The sequence below is a fragment of the Engraulis encrasicolus genome, chromosome 8, assembly GCF_034702125.1.
Source record: "Engraulis encrasicolus isolate BLACKSEA-1 chromosome 8, IST_EnEncr_1.0, whole genome shotgun sequence".
Classification (NCBI taxonomy): Eukaryota; Metazoa; Chordata; class Actinopteri; order Clupeiformes; family Engraulidae; genus Engraulis; species Engraulis encrasicolus.
The window spans coordinates 1921328-1939942 of NC_085864.1; the positions used below are offsets into that span (position 1 = coordinate 1921328).

General features: G+C 43.6%; 1 protein-coding gene across 1 annotated transcript in view; it reads right to left on the reverse strand.

The window, feature by feature from the left end:
* fndc3a (fibronectin type III domain containing 3A) overlaps positions 1-18615 on the reverse strand; it is a 165375-nt gene that overhangs the window by 145902 nt on the left and 858 nt on the right. The window contains exon 2 of the mRNA XM_063204797.1: positions 6798-6949. Within this exon, the coding sequence (XP_063060867.1) occupies positions 6798-6908 (111 nt within the window). The 5' untranslated portion in view covers positions 6909-6949. The remainder of the gene's footprint in view (positions 1-6797; positions 6950-18615) is intronic.

The window sequence follows — 18615 nt, forward strand, 5'->3', positions numbered from 1 at the left end:
ACCAAAAAAAGTTAAAATTGATGAGCATCTCGGCTCACTGAATTGTATTCATTTATGAGCCAGTGAAGCAATACCCCCTGATTTTATGCATTTACTTAAATTAAAAAAAAAAAGAAAAAAAAAAAAGATGTTTATTAGTTAATTTCATTACATAAGGTCGAGGCTGCTCACGTCAGTGTCGAGTTATGAGCAATGCTGCTATGCACAGCCCTATGGTCGGCCACACAGCATGATCGTCGTGACCCTAGGTAACACTGACCTCTAGTTGCCATGACAACACTTCTCCTCACCCTACCTCCACCCCCAACATCCCCTGTCGTACTACTCTGACTGTACTCTGCCCCCACCACTAAAGCTAAAGCCATGCTTAGCACCTGCCGTACTGACGTCAAACTGCTGCACTCCCGCCACACTGCACACAGCTACACACAGGGTAGCTGACAGGAGGAGGGGGCAAATGGGTCAGTTCTCCTGGGCACAGAGGGGGCCAGAATTAGTTCCACATTACATTGTATGCATCAGGTGGGGGGGCATTTCAGATGACTTTGTACTGGGCCCGGCCAAAGCTGTCAGTGACCCTGACTACACACGCTGACTCTATACAATATGATACCATAGTAAGTTACTTTATTGACAGCTCGCACTGAAATTCATTTTGCATCCCTGAGCACTCATTTAAGTCAGGACATAGTATACACATAACATCATAAGACTATTGCCCACATGCTCCTGCAAAACCTGCAACATGTAAAGGGCATTTCTCATGAGTAAACAAAAATGGGCTGGAAAAAGTTTTGTACAAATCTAGAAATAATGTTTTACAACTATTTATATATATAAATTGATTTCTACAGATGTCTTAAATGGTTTTATAGTATTGGGGGGATATGTGGGAGCACCACACGCAGAAACATCATAAGCCTCTCAAAACTCCTTTGATCTCCCAACAACCCCCTTATTAAAAAGTAAAATAGGAAAATGCCCCTCAATGGCAACTAATAATGGGACAAAAAAAATTAAGGATATTTTATTCTCAGCAGATGTCATGTGAATTGCCAAAATAGTACACGCCACAGGTGAGAAACCTGAGGCTACTGCTATGGTAAAAAATGTACAAATTTTCATTCAAACTCAACCTGTCATACACCCGTTTCAGTGAATTAGCATGCGTTTCTTCTCATCTAGCAGGTCAGCTTTGATAGTACTTTATCAAAGATTCTTTGTCTCTGACTTTATCACCCGGTAAGCAGCTAGAGCGTTCATGCATCTAACTTAGTCACGGATAGAATTTTCGTATGGAATGCTTACCATATTTAAGTGAAAAGCCTGTAGAAATAATGCGGATGAGATGAACTCAGCATTCCAAACGAAGATTCTATGTGCAACAAACTAAGTTAGAACTAAGTTATTCTATGCGCGACAGAGACGTGTTTAAGTTTGTTGCTGGATTCTGGTGCAGTTGGCTTGGCAGTTGGCACACCTCGGCAGCCGCTCTCTCACAGCCTTTTAAGGCATAATAACAAAGGGATTTTTAAAGACCAAATCATACCCGGAATACACAGTTTGAAACAGAAGATAAGTAGGATAACTTTGCAGAAGTTGCAGAGGCTGCGCCGTGAGGCTGTTAGAACACTTTCGCGTCGTCCATTATTTCTCTTGGTATTAGTACATCTCGTCGGCCGTTATTCCTTACATCTGTTGTGCATTATTGTCGGCGCCTTAAACAATCCCATGAGTCACCCCTACAATAGCAAATCATGAAGCATCCTCCTTAGTTCTCACACAAACTTAAAAAAATATATTTTTGTAATCATTGTGATCATCATCAAGTAATCATGACAATTGAAAAACCTCTCTTCCACGGCTACTATAATTACACTACTGATTCATTGATGCATTAGGAAGACCAAAAAAATATTGAATGATCCTTGCCACCCCAATCATCAATAATTTGACCCATTACCATCTGGCAAAAGGTATAGAAGTTTGAAAGCTCGCACCACCAGACTACAAAGCAGTTTCTTCCACCAGGCAATTAGATTGCTGAGCTCCTCTCTCTCTTTACACGCGCGCGCACGCACACGCACACGCACACGCACACGCATACGCACACGCACACGCAAACGCACACGCACACACACACACTTTTGAGGAGATAAAACACACAGCATTTACTCTCCTATACGTCTATAATGAGATGTAATAAAAAGAAAGGAATCTTGAATCATATAGTCATTCATTTCGGCTGCACAGTCATATTCTCGTCCCTATCCTGCCACTGTGTGCATGGCAGCCGGATGGATGCGAGGTAGGTTAAGAATGTTCCAAATTAGAATGCCCCATCTATTTCCACATCCGCTCTGTGAATCATCGAGTACAAATGAAATGAGACTTCACAACACACAAACACACTGAAAATAACAATAATCCCTGGAGCCCCCGGTGCCTGCTAGCCCAGAAAAGCTGCCCTAAAACAGGGTTACAGCAGCAACAACAGCAGCCAGCTTGCCTGGTTTCCACCTACTACCAAAGCTCTGCGAGCTAGGGTCTGGTCAGGATATGAAGTCAATAGTCAAACCATTTACCAAAGCGAGGGGATGACCCACTCGTCTCCCTCAAATCTCTTAGTTTGCTAGTGGTCGTCAAAGCCAGAAAAGGCTGTGTCGAAGCTTAAAACAACGCTGCTTCTAACTAGAGACAGAGGGGTGTTGGTTTTAGATGGCTTTGCTCAGAGTCATTGGAGATGCTCAAAGCTTTTTAAAGATATTTTTGGGCTTTTATGCCATTATTACCTCCGCCAAAGAGGTTATGTGATCGCCTGGGTTTGTGTGTTGTCTGTGTTCGTTCGTTCGTTCGCTGCTATTTCACTGCCTGCCACAAGGTGCACGCAGTGAGCACTGAGCACCGGCATGCCTGCGACTTTCGTAACAAAAAAGAAAAGGGAGAGACTCTCTCCTTTGCCGCCAGCTCCAACACCAAGTAGGCTACATTTCACCTAAAAAGTTGTGCATCCGCAGGCAGCCTTCATCCGCAGGCAGCAAACAATCCTGTCAAATGAATTACCACCGCTGCCAAAAATATGGAATTTGTGATTGTGTAGGCTTATATGTTATCATTGCTGTTGCAAGATGGACAGTGACCACCCCCACAGATAGTTTAGGTTCACTGCTGTCGAAGTAATTACGTTGTCAAAAATATGGAATATGTGATTGTTTAAGTTACTAATGCTGTTGTGGACTGTGACTTAGGACTGCTGTCGAATTAATTAGGCTACCGTTGCCAAAATAATTCATGACTCTACGTTCACAAAGCTGTTAAAATTCATTACATCCTAGGGGTGGGCAATATGACGATATTATATCGTGAATCGCGATATTGAGTAAAATATCGTCTCGAATCTGCCAAAGTGGAGAAATCGTATAGATCGTCTTGCAGTGAAGATGTTTATTATCAGTATCAGAGTGACGTTTTCTCACTTGTGTTGTTGTCTTCACTTTATTCTTTACATTATTGTATTCCACTTGTACACTTTATGAGAATATCATCAGTGTGTTAACATTTTATTGACTGCAAATTACAAATTGCAAGTATATGAAAGTTGTTTTTTGTTGTTTTTATTTTTTGGATGGAAGATCGTGATAAAAAATCGATATCGTGATTTCATGTTAAAAAATCGTGATACAACATTTTTGCCATATCGCCCACCCCTATTACATCCTATACAGCATGCTTAATGGCTGAGCACCGGCGAATATTCCACACGGGTGTGCCTGCGCCATTCTAAGCCGTAAGGAACAGGGTAGGGACTGTCTCCTTTGACACCTGCACCGGTGCTATCAACCTGAAAAGTTGCTCATCAGCAGGCAGCCTACAGGCTATACCCTCGTTGAAGTTAACAAACAATCCTGTGAAATTAATTACCACTGCCTAAAATATGTGTGAAGTGGATGTGTTGCGAGATGGACAGTGACCAGATCATTTTGGTTGACAATGCTGTCGAATTAATTAGGTACCATCGCCAAAAAAATATGGAATTTGTGGCTGTGTAAGTTCAAAATGCTGGTCAAATGCATTACACCCCCTTCACAAAATTTAAAGCTAACCCCAGTTGCGAGATGGACCACAAAGCCCGCCAGCAATGCCCGTGGACTGATTAACAACGCCGAATAGTTATTTTCCATGAGGAATGCGGGGAAGGAAATTCCGCTTCAGCCGACAGCGCCAAGATCAACCAGTAGCCCATGAGAATGATGCATATACCATCGTAGGCAAAAAAATAGGCCTTCTGTGGTTGCTTCAGTTTTGTTGGTCAAAATCATTACATTCCCTTCACTAATTATGCTACAGTTATATTAGCGTGTGATCACAAGCTTTCAAAGCAGGTTGATTTTGCAAATGACTGAACTGACATGAATGTGTCATTTAGAAAATTTGACACAGGAATATAGTCATTAATATTGGCAAAGTGAGTATTTTTGTCTATCATCTAGTTATGCCATGCCTTGGCGGAGGTATGTGCTCTCGGAGCACTTTTCTAGTTTAGGATGGGACAGTGTGAGAGTGTGACAGGAAGCCAGTGGGAGAGAGAGAGGTTAAAGATCAGCAAAGGACCTTAGACCGGAAGTGAACCCGGGCCTTGGGCGAAATGGTATGGAGTCTTAGCTCATAGCCACCAGACCCCAGAGATGCTCACAGTTGATTGGCTCCAGAGTTCAGTGGAGTGTCACACATAGGATCAGTGGGCCCCGCCTAGCAGACAACCAGGGAGGGAACTACCAGGTAGCAAAAAGCAGAAGGACATCCTTTACACCAACATACTCCTGATTATCTCTCTACACTGCAACATGCACCACAAATGACCTCCTCCATTCTGACAGACAGACAGAGACAGACACACACACAAAGAAATGTACGCATGCGCACGCATGCGCACGCATGCGCACGCATACACGCACACACGCACACACGCACAGAATTCAATGGGCTGAAAAGCTTTGTTTACAGACAGGCACACAAGGCAGACATTACAGCAGCCTCACAATGGAAATGAGGCCTGGCCTCCACGGGCCCGTTTCCAAGGCCTTGCCCAGGCTATTTAGCAGCCGCCAAGACATCCAGTGCCTCACAAAAAGAGAAAGAATAGAGAACCGACTATGTCTGAAATGTTCTCTCATTCAGTATGTAGTTCACAAAAAGGGTGCGAGTGGCAATATTTGACAGCAAGCACCTTACAAGAAGAGAAAGCAAAGTGAAATAAGGGCCATGTCTGGAATGTTTACTTGTTCACTATATGGTGTAGTTTACAAAAGAGGTTGTGAGTTGCCTTATTTGTTGCCTCTATTACATAGGCCTAGTGCCCCAAATAGTGAATGAGCCGACACAATTTCATTCAGCTTTAGCCACAGGGTTTCCCCCTCCACTCTCCAGAAAAAAAGGAAACAAAAGACCAATAACAAGAAAGGAAAAAAAACAAGGGCCATATCTGAAATGTTACTCGCTCACTATATAGTGTGTACACATGAAAAAGGGTTTCAGTTGCATTATTTCTTGCCTACATACTAGGCCAAGTGCCCCAAGGTGGGAACGAGTTCAAAAGCATTTCAGTCAGATTCAGCCACAGGGTTTCTCCCTGCATTTTCTAGCTTTGCCTAAATGTATTTATAAGCCATTCATTCATTTTGGAGTCGTTCAGATACAATTTCATATGAAACTGTATAGCCTTCCCAACTGTGATAGTCACAAGCCTCTGATACTGGCCAACCCCCACCCACCCACTTTCACACCTTGATGTGTTCTGTGGGAAACACTGAGCAGCGATTCTGGTGTAGGAGAAAGAGGAAGTGATGTCATAGCTGCGATGTCATAGCTTTAATGAATGAGAACCCAAATTCAGGCCTCCTGATCTATGACACGGCCAGCAGGACCGCATCAGTCACATCACTCAAGTCATTAGATTACGTTCGCTTCAGCCATGTACTGGTAAAAGTGTTTCGCTTTACCTCACATGTTTTCCACGGTGTAACTACCATCATGTACTGACAAGGAATGTCACACCTCTGTAACAACAGCTGATTACAAAGCCTGTCGCACATCAACACAGAAGTTACACGGTCGAAACAGGTCAGGTAGAGGGGGAAAAAAAAACATTTTATTGTTTTAAGCAAATACAATCTACTGACTTGATGTAATGATCAAGTAATGATATTAATGCAACCCAATTAGAAGACATGGCTGTCTGACATTGGAGGAGGAGAAGGAAGTGGAATGCCTGCTGAATGTAAGAGTGACCTTTGACCAACAATAGTAATAAAGCAAAAAAAAAGAAAGAAAGAAAGAAAGCCCATCAAAAAGATATGATCTACCATCAGAAGAGAAAGACAAACGAGATGAGTGAAATGCAGAAGAGAAGGAAAAAATGAGACAAAACACATTTGACTGGCTTTGGCAAAGGAGGAAGAGGATAAAGGGGAGGAAGAGGAGTGTGAGAAGGAGGAGGAGGACGAGCAGTTGTACATCCTGAGGGCTACCCACCCAGACTACAAAAGAAACCAACAATAGCAGCAAGCGCACCACACAAACAAAATGAAACAAGACATGTTTGACTGGCATTGGCAAAGGAGTAAGATGACAAAGAAGAGGAGGAGGGTGAGAAGGAGGAGGAGGAAGTGAGGTCATACCTGCTGCTGACCTGTTTCCAGGCTTCCCAGACTACTAAGCAACCAATAGCATCAAACGCATTGGCCAAGGAAGAAGAAGGAGAAAGAGGAAGAGGAGGAGGAAGTGGGGTGGAGCTGTACCTGCTGCGGGCCCTCTCCGTTGACCATGGGTGGGGGCGGGGGCGACTGGAGCAAGGGGATGTCAGGGCTGAGCAGCTGGCCGGACTCCAGAGGGGGGGTGTGGTCTGCCATGGCTCCCTCATTCACACCACGAATCGGGCACTACCCTGCTCCTGCAGACAGACCAACAGATAGATGCATCATCATCACACAGATAGACACACACAGACACAGACACAGACACAGACAGAAAGACACATGCATGCATTGCACACACATATGCATGTGCGCGCACACGCAAACACGTGCACGCAGTGCACGCACACACATCATTTAGATGGATGGATGCAACACACACACCCACAAGCGCTCTCTCTCCATCTCTCTCACTCTCTCTCCCTAGCAAGCACAACAAACACAAAGATACACGCACGCACGCACGCACGCACGCACGCACGCACGCACGCACGCACGCACGCACGCACGTACGCACGCACGCACGCACGCACGCACGCACGCACGCACGCACGCACGCACGCACGCACGCACGCACGCACGCACGCACGCACGCACGCACGCACGCACGCACGCACGCACGCACACACACACACACACACACACACACACACACACACACACACACACACACACACACACACACACACACACACACACACACACACACACACACACACACACACACACACACACACACACACACATGCCCATCAGTGTCATTCAGTCTGAATAGCATTCATTGTTCAACAATCAGTGCTATAACTGTTCAGTGTTCTGTTCACTGACCTTGACAATCACTTACTCACTGACTGACAGACTGACTAACTGACTTGGCCTAAACATTTTCAACAGCTCTGTATTTGAGGACTACTTCTTTGCCTGCATGGAGAATCTAAACTCAACATAACCAAGATATCATGCTCCTTCAGGAGCCGTGGGTTCTATTTTCACGTCACACTAACTGTCACTTCCTGATGCATACTTTCCATTCTCTTCTGGGTCATCTTCAAATAACGTTGATGTTGAGCCGAGACAGTGCACCGGCGTGCTTTTTGATTCTGGTTTTGCAGGAAACTTCTTAGGGGGGAAAATTCCCAGCAATACAATAGTTCCTCAAAACATTGCTTACATTCTTTAAAAGGTACACTGTGCAGGAAATGGTCAAAAAAGGTACTGCAACTATGCTGCTCATCGAAACTGGGCTGCCTATTGCCAAATTTGATCTTTACATGAAAGTTTACTAAGTAATAAACAAATATTTTCTAGTATGGCCAAAGTAGAATCATTTTTGCAGCTAAAAATGGCTTTTTTTGGAAATTCAAAATGGAGAAGATCCCCCTTTTCATGTATGAAAAGTGCAATTTTTCCAGTCATAATGAATACTTAGAATTTGATGGTGGTGGCAAGTATTCATGAAAAAGGTAACATTAGTGAATGGGTAGCATTAATTCTGGAAATAAACAACTAAAAATCTTTCACACAGTGTCCCTTTAATGGTGCATTTGATGTTACCCTTGACAACAGTTTGAGTCACAAGACCTCATTTCATGCAATGAAAGGAGGTGTAGTAGGCACTGCTGATACCCATGTCACCTGTTTAGAGTTTCAGAAGAAATAACCTTAGAAGTGCACACAAGTTGCACACAAAGAAACGTAACGTACATAGTTTCTCTGGCAACTCTGATAGCTGTACAGCACTCTTTGTAATGTAGGCCTGACCTTTTTCTCCTGAATAGGCCTACAGTTTGTGGACCTTCTCAGTGAGAGCCACTGTAGTATTAGCAAACCCACAATCTACAGTGTTGGGCTTTACTGTAGGCTCTATGATGAAGAGTCTAAATTATCAGATGTGTTGTGCTGAAGGATGTGGTCTATTTATAGGCTTCCAACTAAAAGGAGCACAAGTCAAGAGCCTTTTGAATTAGAGACTTCAGTTGGGCTATGCTTTCGGTGTGTCATGTTCTTTTTCCCTCCTCAATCACACCTGTGGTTTTTGGCCTCATTACTCAGTGAAACTGTTACATAAAAGAAGTGTGAGTGGGTTTTTTTGCCATTCAACAGCAGCAGTGCAGGGCCAGTGCAGGGCCAGTGCAGGGCCAGTGCAGGGCCAGTGCAGTGCAGTGTTGTGCTACTAAGGTTATCTAAGGGGAAGCAGCAAGCTGACAGAGCCGTTGACAGTTTCAGCCCGGCCCAGGACAAACTCACCCCCGCCCCCCTCTCAATACCTTATAATAAAGGACCAATTCTGGGTTCCCTCTCTCCCTGGGCACAGGACAACTAACCCGTATGCCCTGAGCATGCTGACGGGAGGGAGGGGAGTAGAGAACATGCCACCTCACCATCATGGCCAAGTTTTTATGATCCAGAGGACAAACAGTTCCCGGCATTTTATTGGCGGAAGGTCAGACCAGGCGGAAAGCAATTGGTGTGTACAAAAACCAAAAGGCAAACCTCAACTCAAGCTCCAACCATCCCAAACCTGAAGGTCTGTGCTCGTGTGCTCGGCCTGTGTTGTCACGTGCGTCAATATGTCACAGCACACTGCACCTAGACGCTTGTTTTTCTTTTTTCTTTTTCCTGCATAGCCAATCAAAGGTGAGGTGTGTGTGTGTGTGTGTGTGTGTGTGTGTGTGTGTGTGTGTGTGTGTGTGTGTGTGTGTGTCAGGTCACAGCATGAACTGCAGCTGTGGTCTCCTAGCATTGGCTGGTGATGACGACTGAGCTGGCCATGACGCCATTGACTACTGGTAACTCCGATGCCACACAGACACAGAGTGACGTAGATATAATAGAGACACACAGAGACAGGGATGAAACAGAAGGATGGTAAGAGAGAGAGAGAGAGAGAGAGAGAGAAAGAAAGAAAGAAAGAAAGAAAGGAAGAAAGGAAGAGAGAGAGAAACTCAAGGAGCTGTGCACTGAGGAGCTGTGAAGCTTGCACACCACTGACCAAGTCACTGGGGATGGGAATTAATGGCAAACACAGCATTCCAAATGGAAGTCCAATATTCATATAATATTCTCCATGGCTGTGTGTGTGCACGACTTTCTGACACGTCTTTTGTGTTGAAATTAAAGGCGATCCATTCGTATTAAATTTAGAAATTTAACGAACCTTTACACTAAGCTTTTTGGCACTTAACACAGAAAGGGAGGCCAATAAAGAATTGTCATTTGGGGTCGGCATTTCTATGAATTAATAAGGACTACTCCTGTATAGGGCTGCACAATTAATCGAAAATCGTGATATCGAAATCGTGATTTCAATCGGGATTTAATCGTGGCAATAGGGTCATTTCACGCGAAATCAGACACTTTGGGACCCGGCCGACACCGATTTCAATCATACTTGCTGTGCCTGTTCAGTAGCAAGGGTTAGCACCCCAGAACTGCATTTGTGTGAATCTGACACCAATATTAAGGGAGAAACAGATTAGCGAAGGTTTACATATGAGGGTAGGACACTATACATTCAGCTTAGATTATATCAGTCAGTGTAAGTCACAAAAAGATGTCTGTGGTGTTATTTGAAAGCTTTTTTTCTGGCTCTACAAATGACACAACAGCATGTAATACAACAACCTTCAGAATATGAATCGGATACATTGAAAAATTAAAAATTGAATATCAAAAAAATATATATTTTTAAATGGCCAGTTTCTTGTCAAAATATAGCTTGTAACATAAACAACACCTGAATATGGAGTGTTTGGTTTTTTATTCATTTCAGAGATAATGGGACATAAAGGTTGAAATGAGTTGTAATAAAGTAGTAATAGAGTAGTGTCAGGGACAGGACTGGACTGGCCCTCTGGCATAACGGGCATTTTCCCGGTGGGCCCTGCACCCATGTCGGTCCCTGTTGCAGGTAATCAAAACCTACACAGCTTCTGCCCATTGTCAATGGACACAGTGGAAACTAGACCATTTTCAGCATTCAGAGAAGGCAGGGTTGAAAGAATAAGCTCAGTAAAGGATTTTTCTAAATGTTCATTTGTTCAAGCATCAAATGGTATGTTGTAACTGTATATGATGACAACTAGTGGCTAGCATGTGTTGAGGAATGTATGCCGAGGACTGGAGAGGTGAAACTGAACTTCCTGCATCCTATGGACCATCTCCTTCCTTCACATATTCCGATAGACGTGCCGACATGTGATATTACTATGGTATTACCATATTATTACTAGGTGATCTGATTAATGCCATATTTTTGAGTCCCATCATCTCTGAAATTAATAAAGAACCAAACACCAGCATTTCAGGTGTTGTTCATGACATTGCAGGCTACGTTTAGACAAGGAACTGGCCATTTTAAAATACAATTTTTTTTTTATATTCAATTTTTATTTTTTCAATTTATCATAATTCATATTCTGAGAGTTGTTGTATTCCATGCTGTTTGTGTAATTTGTATAGCCAGACAAGAGCTTTCAAATACACCACAGACATCTTTTTGTGACTTACACTGACTGATATAATCAATGCTGAATGTATAGTGTCCTACCCTCATATGTAAACCTTTCCTCGTCTGTTTCTCCCTTAATATTGGTGTCAGATTCACACAAATGCAGTTCTGGGGTGCTACCTTGCTACTAAAAAGGCACACCAAGTATGATTGAAATTGGTGTCGGCCGGGTCCCAAAGTGTCTGATTTCACGTGAAATAACCCAAATAAAAAAATCTTGATCTTGAAATAGTCTGTCTTCAATAGCCTATACAATGAAAATAGGTGTCTGCAATGCTACCGCAATCACTTGATGCAGCTAGACGCTTCCTTCTCAAAAGTATTACTGCTACATGCACCTGTGTTCCTTCATAGATTTGCACAGGTTTTAACGTTTATGTATCTTGTCAGTAGTTTAGTAGAAGTGTTTCATTACTTTTACTGTACATAATATTTTCCTATGTTTATTGTTTAGGTGTGCACGTTATGGTGAAGCTTTTCATCTCATTGTACTTGTATAACAACAACAAAGGCTATTCTTTTTCTATTCTATTCTATTCTATTCTATTCTATTCTATTACATTAGAGTGAAGTAGAGTAAGACAATACAAGATATTAGAAAGAAAAGCCCAACCCTGGGAGCCACCAAGTGTAGCGCCGCAGAGCATACACGTGCCCTTGAAGCTAATTAGAAACTAACGCACGGCTAAACCCGGAGGTGATCTGGCTTAACTACAAGCCACAGGTACTGTAGGCAGGCAGACAAGCAGGTAGGCAGGCTCTCCTCCCATCCCCTCCCCCCATCCTTCTCCTTAAGCTCAAACGCTGCCACCAGGCCAGGCTGCCGGTCACGGTACTACTACCGGTCAATGGTCTACAATCCCCTGGCTAAGAGGGACCAAGCATCTCCCGCCTTAAGTGTTATGCGAACAGACACAACTGGTTAAAAGGGCAATGCGCCCATTGGTTTGGTCCGCCGGCTTACTATTGCCCCCGCGGCCTCATACCCTCTGTGCCCGAGGCTGGTGTCAGACACCAGCACCACGCACTCAAATGAACTTAAGCAAGAAAGTAAGTAAAGCGGCCAGCTGGGATTCGAAGAATGCCTTCCTCAGTGTCCAAATCAGTTGAGGAGGAAGACTGTGCACATCAGGTTAAGGTGCATGACAAAGGCTGATTCATGTTTTTCAGTCAGAGGTCCGCACACTGGAAATCCTTTTCTTGTGTGCTTCATGCATGGTGAATATGCATTTTCACCACTGAGAAGACCTCACTAATCGAAACGCAATACTTCCATAACATACAACACAGATGAGGGAAGTTTAGACGCAAATGTGGGCCATGATGGTCAAAACGGCAGTGATGTCAAGTGCTGCAAGCTTTGCATTGGCCACCTACTGACCTTATACTGATTTTGACTGAAATGAGCGAGTAAGTTGCTTGCGATTGTGATTCAACAAATATCTTATTCCATGTCTAAAGTACATCTGATGGCAGAGAAAGGGGAGGTTTGGAGGCAGAAATGATGGTGATGATGAATGATGATGCAAGAGGAAGTGTTGCTGCCAATTGCTACAAGCTAAATTGCAGTAAAGTAAGTTGGCCACATGCTTTCTCAGTAGGACAGTTATGTGATTTGTTTTCAATCTACAGTGCTACTTTAGGGGCTTTAGGCCTGGCGCACTCCCTCTGCAGAGGATGTGATGTCAGAAGCCTTGTGCTCCACATTCACAATTAAACGGAATCAACATCCTTCCCCGTCCTTAAAAGGAAGAGCATGTGATTTTTTTCTGAGCTTGTTTTAAAGATGTAAGCTGCCCATTCACATGCCCAAATATTCTGCCATGAATGCCGACCACCATCATCAATTTCATAGTGTTCATTATGACATGGAAATGTACAATTTTCACACATGAATAATAGGTGGATCTTCTCCATGTCTGCCACTTTGACTAAAACAGGCATGAGCCTCTTTGGTTGTAAGATGTACTTTATTTTGGCGAGACCGGTGAAAATTAAGCTTACGGCAGTTCATTACTTAGTCAAATAAATTAAAAAATGTGAATGGACAGCATGCACTTTGGAAATAAACAATTAAAAAGAATTACACACTGGATCTGGAACACTGAGTCACACTGACCAACAGCAGCGTGCCGCAAACCTTTTTGCCTGACTGACAACAGACAGGCATAGGGAAACTGTCAATTAAAATGTTTACCTACTGCAGTAGAATCAATTTAAAGTCACTGAGGTCCAGTGATTAAAATGCCCTTCATGAGAAAGGTCTTAACATACTGAAGCCTAACTTTGTGTCTCCTTCAATCTGTCTATGCTTTCAGCAGTATACGGTCAACAACCCTTTACAGTGCCTGCATTAAAAATAAATAATCTGAATAGCACCTTTATGAAATTCATTCTCACTGTGACACATGTCATACAGATAAGAATTGATTATGATTGTTTTAGTCTCATGCGACTTTGTTGTCAATATTACACAAGGAAACAAATAGGCCTATGCTAGCTGTGGCAGTGACAGTGCTCCATTCTCAAGATGAAATCCATCGGTGACTTTCAGACAGGGAACAACATACACAGGCACACACTGATAACAACACTGGACTTTGAAACACGTGGTCACTGCAACTGAACTCCAATACACATTGCAACGGGGAAAAGAAAGACAGAAAATGAGCGCAATAGGGCCTCTTTAACAGAGACGGGCAATGAGATGAGAGGACAAATGAATGTAATCACTGTGACATAAGACAGCTCCACCAGACATCTCGTTAGCAATGATGTCTGAGATGTTGAGCAGAAGGAAAGGAAGTAAGGCCTGACAAACAAACCGTCCAACTGTTACAACAACACACAGCAATGGCGTCACTCACTAACCACAAGGGTTATGGCTAAGCCAACATGGGAACGGCCGGGCTACAACGCATCTCACATTGCTTCACATTGTGTCGGTTCAGTTCATTTCTGAAGACAGGGATGCGGAGGTACTGAAGTCTGAGATTATGACTAAAAGAAAGTAAGGCCTGACACACAAGCCCTCCAACTGTTACAACAACACACAACAATGGCATTACTACGACAAGGCTGGCTAGATGAAGTGCTTCAAGCCAACATGGGGACGGTTGGTCGGACGCCACGCATTTCACATCATCGCCGTGTCTGTTCAGTTCATTTCTAAAGACAGGGATGCGGCGACGGGCGTCACTGTGCCTGCCAGGACAGGAGTCACACTGGCACGTCGGATGGAGGAGAGAGTGCATTAGTCACCGGGGCCCTTGGGACACCAGCCGGTGACAGTCTCGAGAAGTGGCAGCCCCGCGTGATTGAGGGTGGGTTGGGGTGATCTGGTGTGTGCTTGCGTGCGTGCGTGCGTGCGTGTGCGCGCGTAATGCATGTGCTTGCATGCTGTTCACAGAAGCTACAATTGAACAGAGACCAGGGATGCTGTGCAGTGCTGTGTTGTGAGTTCCCAGCAACTTCATTTGAAGGGTGAGGACAGGTTCGTTGCAGTAGGGTGGTGCGTGTGTGTATGCATTCACAACAGCTATAATTGAAGGGTGAAGAAGAGAGGTTGAGTGAAGTGGTGTGGTGTGGGTTTGCGCTCACGGCAAGGGCCTACTGTCATCACTTCAGGCTAATGAGATAGGGGGAGGAGAGGAGAGGAGAGGAGAGGAGAGGATGTCAGGTCAGACCACAGGAGTGATGGAAGTTGCATCACTCACGCCAGAAACACCTTTAGCCTACATGGAAACTAAAGGAGTACGGAGACAGTCAGTGATTGTTCATATTTTGGCTTGCTCATTTGTCTCAAAGTCACTACACCCTCATACACCGGTGAGGGAATCACATCACGGACACAGAAAGCCTCTTAGCCTACATGGACCTTACAATGATTCACAGTAAAGTGTGAATATGCACTGGCAATTAGGTCATGGTACTTTTTTAAGATGGCTAGCTGGGTTTTTTTTTTCAACCACAAGTTGATTCATGGACTTTTTGGACTCAATCTTTTTTTTTTGCCTTGTGTAACATATAAAAACAACGGAAAGGTCTGCCCAAATATTTTCAACGTGTGGGATGGAAAGGACATTCATTGAAAGACTTTTTCCCTTTTCATGAAACCCCACACTAGCCTAGGCCTAGACCTTGTGTTAACCGTCTTGCCGAAAATCAAAACATCACAGAGGCAGATGTGAGGCAAAGGTCGGCTAGGCCTACAAATGCTGCCTGTTTATGCGGTCATCATAATTCCGGAACATTTCTTGACATTTAACGGCACTTTCATGGCCAACTGGGGGCAGAGAATGACCACCCATCACTTCCACCTGCATATTAATGTGAATCTGGAGGGGCATTCCAAACAGCCAGCTGTCTGTCTGTAAAGGACCAGACTTGCGCCTAACCATTCAAGACAAACTATGTGACTGATGTTTTCATGCACCTGTGTCTTCCTGAGGGCTTGCCATTCCCAAAACTCTGACAAAAATATGAGTGCATTGCACAAAACTATATTTCTTTGAAAAGAAATCCTTGATATATGTGCCTATCTGGAAAACCTGCAGGCCTAACAGAGAGTCCAAAATTAGGAATAAATGACTAACCTGCGTTCAAATGGCCAAGTGTTTACTTTAGGTAGGAGAGATAGAGCGAACTTGAGAGAAGAGGGAGAGATTTAGCTTGGGCCTGCTCATATCACACAGAATTCAGAGCTGCATGGTCAGTCTAACTAACCAACCTGGCCGTGATCAGTTGTTCCTTTGCTGGACAAATGGCCAATAAAAACAATGAACACTCCACACACCTCATCAGAATCAGTCTGCCTGGTTATGGATCTACAGGGGTTGGACAAAATAATGGAAACACCTGTCATTTTAGTGTGGGAAGTTTCATGGGTGAAGTGGACCAGCCTGTTGGCCAATCTTCATTCATTGCATATTGCACCAGTAAGGTGAAGTGTAAAGGTTCAATATTGAGGGTAAGAGCTAGTGGTATGGATTGGCACTGCCCTCACGATCCGATTCGATCACGATTTGGGAGGTTGCGATTCGATGCGATTCAATTCTACAATGCATTGCAATCATACCTGTCAACTTTGAGCTCCCAAAATTCGGGAAAATTCCCATATTTTAAGCCAAAATCCGGGAAATTTTCTAAAGGCCAAATGACAGGAGGCTGTCTGAAAGGGATGTTTGGGTGACCAGCCGTGTTGACCCTGTGGAGCTCTTGATGTACCGTTCTGGTGGAAACAGGAGAGTTGAGGTGCACATTTAATTCTACCGTGATATGGACAACTGTGGATACAGTCGTGTTTAGCACCCAAACACCCCTTTCAGTGAATTCAGACAGCTTTATCTTGCATCCACAGTTAATCCTGTTGGATGTGGTTCATCCTTCTTGTTGGTATGCAGACATTACCTTGGATACCGTGGCTCTTGGTAAATCACAAAGACGTGGCGTCTCAGTCAAGGATGCAACAGTTACATGCGCACCAATAATTTTTCCTTTTTGAACTGACATGTCAACCATTATGTTGTGTGCATTGCAAAATTTAAGTAAAACTGTGCTCTTAGCCTGCTAATTGAACCTTCGCACTTCACCTTACTGGTGCAATGTGCAGTTAATGAAGATTGGCCGACAGGCTGGTCGACTTGAGCCATGAAACTTCCCACACTAAAATGACAGGTGTTTCCATTATTTTGTCTAACCCCCGTATATAGAGGCATTTTATCTATAGCATATTGATCCTGTGTTTCTTTGCTACCTGTCCACGACCATGAGATGTCTGCCAGACCAAGCTCCATCTATGAGCTTGGTGTGAGTGAAAACCAGGCAAGTTAAACACCTGGGGGTGGGTCAGGCATTAAGTCAAAAACAAAAGTGAGAATTGAAAGAGCACCAGAGAAGAGAAACCACAGATCTTGAAACTGCCTGAAACTGGCCATCATAAAATATGCAAATATGCATTGGGGGGTGGGGTGGGGAAGCTTGAATTTCATTTCATTTCATTTATTGTTTGTTTGACAGGGACAGTGCACAACATACAATTGAGCCAGATTATAGCCCTAAGGCTAATTTTCGTCTGTAGTCCCTGGATGAGCTCCCTGAATGAGCTCATGACAGGTCAAGAGACAAAGGAAAACACACAAACTTTTTCCACAAAAAATCAGCAAATCCCTACCCCAAGATGTGTAATGTTAGGCTAGTAAGTCTAGTCTAGTATTATTAGTCTACTATTGGAAGTAGAATACAACAAAAATAAAGCGCAAGATAACTTGGTTGCAAGTGCAGTTCATCTGCTTCTGCTCCTTAAGCTTACTGCGTACAATAATTGTGGTAAAATAAATTCTCCAACAACAAAAGTAAGCAGAGTTGGGTACTCTGATCCCATTCTAGTGTATCTGTTGACATTGTATTGTCTGTGTGCAGGTGATGATGGCAATCCACCTGTCATTAAGAAAAAAAAGAATGGCCTGTACTCTGACGTGTCAAACTCACTGGGGACAGGAACTGTTTGTTGCAGCTCTTTTTTAAGTCTTTGACATCAATGACAACTACTAGGCCTGTGTCGTGTAATGCTCTGGATTAGGACAGGGCAGTTTGACCATTATGGACAATACACGTCAGAGAGGTGTTGTCATTATTTGTGCTTCTAAACCTTCATTAGCTCACATGTGAAAATGGGTTTGGTGTTACACCAAGGTGGGATATCCAGGTCACTCTGCCCATCAAAGACAAATGCATTTGAAACAACAACGACAGTTTCCTTGCAGGTCTACGTACAAGCAGTAGGCATATTATCATTTTGACATTTTGATGCAATGGTTTGCTTTGTAACTCTGACTGCTTTGCACGTCTACGTCTGATTAAACCTGGCAAACTATCCAACCAAGAGAAAGAACAGACTCGCAATGGCATGTCAAGCACTGAAACAATATTCCCCATTGTGTGGGTGGCTGGCATTTGGTGTAATATTCCTAGCCATCATATGACATGTTATTTCCCAGTGTTGACGTTAACAATTAATGCTAGCTAGCTACCACGCTGAAAGAAACTTAAGTGTGCCATGCAACCATGCTGGAAAGCCAATGTTGTGCAATACAGAAGCCTAATTTGGCTACCTGACCATGCACCTTTGGTTACCAGACTTAGTAGAAGCGAGAACTTCATTTTGTTAGTTCCAACATTCAGCGTCGTTGCACGACACATAACACCAAGTAAATTAGCAAGCTCAGCTATAGAACTTAGTTAGCTACACACCAAGCCTACAATGTAAAAGCCTAGCACTATATAAGGGACCAACAACTAGGTTATAAAGGCAACAGTGCTGGTTGAACTCATCATAGCACAACACAGACTCTG